Source organism: Festucalex cinctus, chromosome 14, assembly GCF_051991245.1.
Source record: "Festucalex cinctus isolate MCC-2025b chromosome 14, RoL_Fcin_1.0, whole genome shotgun sequence".
NCBI lineage: Eukaryota > Metazoa > Chordata > Actinopteri > Syngnathiformes > Syngnathidae > Festucalex > Festucalex cinctus.
Window position 1 is genome coordinate 6,535,001 of NC_135424.1, and position 7,250 is coordinate 6,542,250.

General features: G+C 38.3%; 1 protein-coding gene across 4 annotated transcripts in view; it reads left to right on the forward strand.

The window, feature by feature from the left end:
- The window catches only part of parga (poly (ADP-ribose) glycohydrolase a), a 20,612-nt gene extending 13,552 nt beyond the window's left edge, over positions 1-7,060 (forward strand). For 3 of the 4 annotated variants that reach the window (XM_077494782.1, XM_077494781.1, XM_077494783.1), the window contains 5 exons: positions 873-951; positions 1,044-1,152; positions 1,243-1,348; positions 3,017-3,145; positions 3,865-7,060. In XM_077494782.1, the coding sequence (XP_077350908.1) occupies positions 873-951; positions 1,044-1,152; positions 1,243-1,348; positions 3,017-3,145; positions 3,865-4,046 (605 nt within the window). In that variant the 3' untranslated portion in view covers positions 4,047-7,060. Of the gene's footprint in view, positions 1-872; positions 952-1,043; positions 1,153-1,242; positions 1,349-2,993; positions 3,146-3,864 lie in introns of those variants that run through there. The other variant, XM_077494784.1, reaches the window with a different exon arrangement.
- Positions 7,061-7,250: the final 190 nt, after the last annotated feature.

A 7,250-nucleotide genomic window follows, 5' to 3' on the forward strand; every position in this document is an offset into this window, starting at 1 on the left:
ACTTTTTCATTGGAAATGTTTTCACACAGTGCATTTTGATGCCATGTGTCTGAAATAAAATCAATTGAAAGCGAGGAGAACGCGGCAATTTAAGTAACTCAACGTTGCTCTTGAAACTTAACTTTATCCATTTGTAAGGAAGGTTAAATGCAAATTCCGGCCCTGCTGTTTCCTGAGTCGGTGAAAATATCTCACTCTGTATTCATACTCAGCATAGGACTGAATGAACTGTGTCTATGCTCATGACTGCCATGCTATGTTATAAATAATCAACACAATCGACTGATTTGTTAAATCAATCGATATATTATTATGCCCATGATAAGTACCATAATACCGCCATGGTAACTGTCATTCACTGCCTGAGTGTGGCTTCTTCTCTTTTGTACCGTTTCTTCCCATTAAGACTGGAAGCTTTTTATTTGAACCCCAAAGCACATCACTGATTTAATCACAGGCTTTTATTGATGGCAATTCAGCTCTTGCTGATGCTGTGTGCGCACTGAATTTGATTTGATTGACAAGGCGCTGAAACATATTCAGGTGCTCTCACTGCTGATTACGTTCTCATATTGTTATGCCTCTGCATTAGTGACATTTTAGGGTTTCCTTTTGAATATGACACCTCCAAGACATTTTTTTTTATTTTTTTATAGGATTTTGGGTAAGCCTGTAGTACTTCGACTGAAGGAGATTTGAGAGGAGAATTGTATTAATCAACCATCAACTCCACACAATCGACTTTGATTTGATTAACTAATGATTATCTATTATTATCCCCTGCGTGTCTTTAGGACATTGGACAGCTTTGTTATGAACGACTCAAACCGTAAGCCACTCATTCCATCTCCCTTGTGTTTGTTTCGATGTAGGTGCTGAGCAGTACAGTCGATATTCTGGCTATGCTGAAACTTATAAGTGGGATGAGTGCTATAAAGATGAGACGCCCAGGTATTCTTTCACCCTTTCCCAAATATGTCAACCCTGTTAACATGTTAAGAAGAATATAGGTTTGAATTGAAAGTCTGACTGTTAATTTGAAGGGATGACTGGCAGAGACGATGCACAGAGATTGTGGCCATTGATGCTCTGAAATACAAAAACTTCCTGGAGCAATTTCTGCCTGAAAAGATGATGAGAGAGCTCAATAAGGTGAGAAAATGTTTTTGTTTTTTTTAATGCATAACTCATGATCCCCTTTTCTACTAAACCTATGGTTTTTGTCACTCTTTTGCTTTTCAGGCGTACTGTGGATTCTTCCGAAAAAATGCCAACAGAAAGCACCTGTCTGCAATAGCCACTGGCAACTGGGGCTGTGGAGCTTTCGGTGGAGACACGCGGCTCAAAGGTACCATTCGACAAGACATAAAGACTTAATTGATTGTCAAAACATTATTAGAACAAATCAGCCGGATTAACAATCCAGTTGTGAACAGGAAAATACTTGACGAACAAATTTCCCACAAGAATTTCGCTAGAAAGTCAACTAGCTTAATGCTAACACACAATGTGAAAACCCATAGACAGGCTAACAAAAATGATCACAAATATGACAAAAATTAAACTCCTTCAAACAAGTGTAACAAGCACACACTGAGCCGCAACACATAAAAACAGTACTGTACTGTATAATACTGAAATGGTTGTGGAATTATGTATTTTTCGGTTAATGCTTCCTCCAAGTGTACTGTACACTCTAGTGTGGGACTTGGAAACAACAACTCCAACTTTTGCAGGTAGCTACAGTTTTTGTTTTCTTGAGCACTACGGAAGAGCAGACCGTCTGAACTCCCCCCTGCTCAATTAGTATCCGGGCCGTGTGTCACTCATCCGTTTCTTCCCACCCTTTATTGATCCGCTGACACACGTTTATGCTTTCCATTAAAACGCCGATTGATTACAGGCAAGGGAGACCATAAATCGCATCCTCTGTGGACTGGCGCTACATCACTCTTCATAAGCGAAGGCCCACTTACCATCCCGGGAAGACTTAACACTGCACATTTTCTCCAATTGCTCGTGGTCAAATGTGCCGCCGTTTGAGCAACATAAATTCAGTTCACACTCAGAGTTAATCAAGTAGCATCCTTTTGGATCCATGTGCTTGCGTCAACAAAAATACATTTCATATTTAATATTGAGACTCAGTTTACAGACTACTTTTTTTTTCTCTTTAAATCTCTTGGACTTGTTGCTGGGAACCCATAACCATTAGCTTGGGAATTAGCTTAGCGTTTTATGTCCACATACTGTGGAGGCAGAATGCTTACATGAGCCTGAGCTATATTGTCGCTATAAAGATTACAGCCCTTTTCAAAATGATGTTTTGAGTCGTGTGTTCATTAATCTGGAGTTAATACCCATAATGTTAAATATTTAACGGTCCTAATTTGCTCAAAGATGGAAGGCCTTGACTTGTGGACTGCGGGCAGAAGGCATCCCTCGTTTTGGATTATTGACCAATTACTAACCAAACTCAATTACTTATATTCGTTTGCTCAGATAGGGCTGAGCCATATGGTCTTAAATTAAAATACATGTTTTTTTCCCGTTCACAAAAATATAATTTCTGAATATGATTGATTCTTTTTTGTTTTTGTTTTGAATAACAACCAAATTACAATGATTTTATGAAAAAAAGTATTGTTTGGATTTTATTCCCTTTGGGAATTATATGCAACAAACCGTCACTGATCCCAACATGATTAAAAGGTGATGCTTCTAAACAAAATGAACTCCAGTTTCTGAAAGATTAAACAAAATTGCAATACAGGTAGATGCCAGGTAGTTTAAAAAAAAAAAAAAAGACAAGGAAAAGCACATCTACACTTCCCTGAAAACCAAAATATAGAGGCATTTCATGGGAAAAAAAATACAATTAATCACTTAATCGCCCAGCCCTTCAGTTTGCCATTCCTTCAATTACTTAAAGTAATCAAAAATTATGACAGGACAATGTAATGCAACCATTGTTGCCTGTGTATCCCTTTCAGCCGTCGATTTTCTCTTTCATTAGCGCTGCTCCAGCTGATGGCAGCGGCAGAGGCGGGCAGGGATGTGGCATACTTCACCTTTGGAGATGCTTCTCTTATGCGAGATGTTCACAACATGCACACGTTCTTGACTGAGAAACAAGTCACTGTGGGTAAGTGTGACAGCATTTCTTTTTTCTTTTAAAGCTTTAATAGTACAACCTCTAACGTCAAACATTGCTTGTTTTTGACAAAACGTGATGAGGAAAAATCTTTCCGATATCTAAACAAATAAGAGGTGAACCAGCATCCTGGGATGGTCCAACATGGATTGTTTGACTTTAGAGGTTCCGCTGTATCTAATTAAATGCAGTGCCTGTCTTTTATGGCGCTCTTATAGTAGAGTACACAATAAATGGAACTGGGAACGATATTTGCCACCAATGAGCTTGTGAAGATTGAGAGGCTTGTCCTTGCTGCTACTATTGCCGCGCCAGTAAAAAAACAAAAAACAAACAAACAGCGGCCCATGTGCATGCTAAGTTATTACACCTTATGGGCCATGTCTTTTCCTTGGGCCCATCCATTCAGCGTCAGAGTGGATTACTGGTGACCCCAGCCTCTCTCCCCCTCGTCCTCCCCCACTTTTCATTTTTCCCCCCCGCTGACATTTATTGAAGCCTTTCAAAGAAATTCCCCTCCAGCTATCCATTTCCTAAAGTGGAGCTGCAGAGACGCACCAGCTCGAGCACAAACTGGCTTTAATATAGGTTTTGTTTTTTGTTGTCCCCCCCATGGTATAATCTTATCCTCTCTTGCTGTTTTTCTCCTTCCTCGTCTTAACCTACGCCCCCCCCCCACCCCAATCTCCGTCCTTGCCGTCCCATTCCAGGGAGGCTGTACAGCCTTTTGCACCAATATTCCAGTTTGGTTTGCAAGAATTGCCGCACGACGAGACCCGACATCAGCCTGTACGATTTCATCTACCGGAGGGTATCTTCCCTCATGACCGCCGATGCCTTGGACTCTGCTAAGGACTCTGGGATGTCCCCTAAAACATCAGACTCTCATTAAAGAAAAAAAAGAGGGGGGGCTCCCCCCCTCCAAATCCAGAAACCTCAGTCGTGTGCTTACAATCTCTCTTAAAGGTGCACCTCAATAATTCAATTGTGGGAAAACATGTAGTTCATTTGTTCAACTGCTATGAATCACGTTACGAAAATCCGGGATTATTGGAATTTCTCGATTGAGATTTAGCAGTCTTCAACATATTGTAGTTGCAAGATGCCACAACATGGTGCCAAAGTAGTCCTTTCATATTAAAAAAGGCTTTGTCCTGAGTACAAAAGCCATGAATAGGTGACATTAACAGCAAGTAACAGAAGAAATGTTTAAAAATAAATAAATAAATAAATAAGTAAATAAATAAATAAATAAAAACTAAAATCCTTACAGTTAGCCGTATACCATAATTGCCTAGGTCAATAAAAATACAAATGTGCTCTCTAAAAAATGTATATATACTCCACAAAGGTTGAATTGAGGCAACTCTTATTTGTTGAATTTGTTTAGTTTTTTCATTTTTTCACAAAAATAAAAAATGACTGAGGCAATTATGACAATCAAGATGATGTTAAATGCAGTAATATTATGTAAGAACTGGCCTTTTCCCCATGTGTTGAATGATATAACTACTGAAATAACGGAACTTTTCAACAAATTTATTGAGATGCACCTGTACCCACACTCCCTCCCTTTAAGTTTGTGATTCCTCCAACACGCAAACTACCAAAACACAGCCTTGCCTTTCTTGCTAATGTTTGAGGGTTATTACAAGAGCCTTGTAGTAGTCACCTCATGTGGTGAAGTGTTTCCAGTTTATAGCAATAGTAAATCCTTGTTGCCGTTCGACCTTTTTGATCATGCAAATGTTTTCATTCACGTATGGTTGATGACAGACACCTAAATATCATTATTTGATTTTTTTCCCCCTCACTGATAGGCTAAGTTCTAAGTAGCTGTACTTAGAACTGCAAAAAGCAATTTTGCGTTAACTGCGTATAAGTCAGATTGAGGCATGCTAGCATATAATGGGCAATGGGCAGAAATGAACATTTACAACCATTTTATTTTCATACTCTTGGTCCCGTAAAAAAAAAAAAAAAAAAAAAAAAAAATCAAAATAAGCCGAAGTGTGGAAAATTAAGTGCCAGGAATGTAGAGGATAAAAATAATGTAATAAAAATAAATGAATAAAATTATGATAACCGATTTCTGGCCGAATAATCCCGGCCGGCCAATTAATCCATGTGGCCCTAAATTTGAACAATAAACCAATGTTATCTGACTATGAATATCAAATTTTTGGGGACACTCTGCACTTTTTTGCTTATACTTGTTGACCACAATAAGAGGACATTTTATGCAAGAGCAAACGGAGGGCCAAGTCAGCAAAGTAGAAACTTTGGACGAGTGTGATTATTGTCTAATCTCAAATGTTACACGAAATGGTGAATATGGTCGAATATGCAACTTTTTTTTTTTTTTCCCAAGGCCCCCTTTACAAGCAAGAAATTAATCTGTACTACAGTAAAATAGGTTAGATTAGATTCTACTTGCAATATTCTACAAAACAGATACTACAAAAGAATAGTCGAGCCTTGTCGAGCCTACCGGCTGTTTAAATACGGCCAAATATTCTCCACATGCATGTTTGTGGACAAATAATCCAAGATTTGATGATGCTCCATTGTTATCAGTATTATCTTGTCTTTTCTATTTTAGAGAAGTGGCAGCGAAAGAGGCAGTGGGTGACTTGAGAGATGCTGCGTTGTAGTCTATGCATGGGTAACATACAATATATCTTATCAAATATTCTACACTTATATGCTGCTCTTATAACTTTGTTTGACATTTATTTAAATCAGCACTGTCATTCTTTAAAAAACAAACAAACAAAAAAAAAACATCCACACATTATGTACGACGCAAGGGATACAGAAATGATGGCACGTTAAATATAATTTATGTTTTTACACAGCATTATATGATTTACTGTAAATGATGTATGGACACTATTTAATGATGATTTGGTTACATATACAGTAACGGCTGTAGTACTGTAGATATATTTTTTTTTTGTTATGGTTTCCTAATTAAAACATATCCTGTTCAAGTTGTTTCTTCTTATTGTAATTGAATTATTCAGTAGGTGATTGAGAAATAACAAAGTTTTATTGCGGGCTTTTCAAAGCGTGCCTCGGCACGAACACATCCGTGGCTTGATTTTTGCCAAATCATGCATTATTGAATGACGAGAAATGTGATTGATGTCCGTGAGGCCGCGTGCGCCCACAGCTCCCGAGGCAAATTAAATTGGGCCTTCATACATGCTTTATTAGATGAATTAGGCTTCCTAAGTACCGTCACGACTTGGAAATCCATCGGCTCACGTAAGTGGATTACACATTACGCGCCCCGAAACGAGACTTTGCTGCAAAGTCACTTTGGGGATGTCGGACGCTGTTGACTTTTGACTATATGTATTTATTTTGCTGGTGTCCTCTAAATTAAAGATTAACTTGTTCTCTGAGCTTTGATCAGCAGGAATTTTGCTGCAATCAACAACAAGGATTCACATGGGTAAAAATGTTAACTTGTTTTCTTTTGTTTCTTAGAATATGAACTTTTTTTTTTCCTTTTTTTTTTTTTTAATCTTGGGTCGCGATGGTAATTATCCTAAACATGATGTGATTTAACACTACGCCTGTAGTATGTTACCCAGCGGCACAGGTCCTTGCAACCACGGAGACTATTAATAAAACGCCAGAAAACAAATGGCCCTCACTCCATCTTTGTCAGGCGGCAGAGTAGCAACCGCAAAAAAAAATGTCATTTCTGTTCATAATTGCCTGACCCTTCCTTCGACAGGTCATGTGCGGGAGCAATGGCAAAGACGCATGCAAATAATGAGTCTGCAACTTGCCATATTATAGATGATGGGGATTTTTAGGGCATCAAGGAGACCTTATAGTGTAAGAACCTCCGCTGCTTAATATTGTTTTTGAGTTAATAAAAATTGGAAGTTCCTCCATGTTTTGTCATCTCTGATTGTACTGTTTTTACTGACGTTTTTTTTACTGTGGTATTGTTTCAATATTGGTATTGTACAGGTATAGTAATCGGAAGTCATAACATGCAGTTCTATGGATTCTCATACATCTCGTACACTTACTCCCCACTCTTTTTCACTGTAAGTGTTTTATAACCATCCTTTCC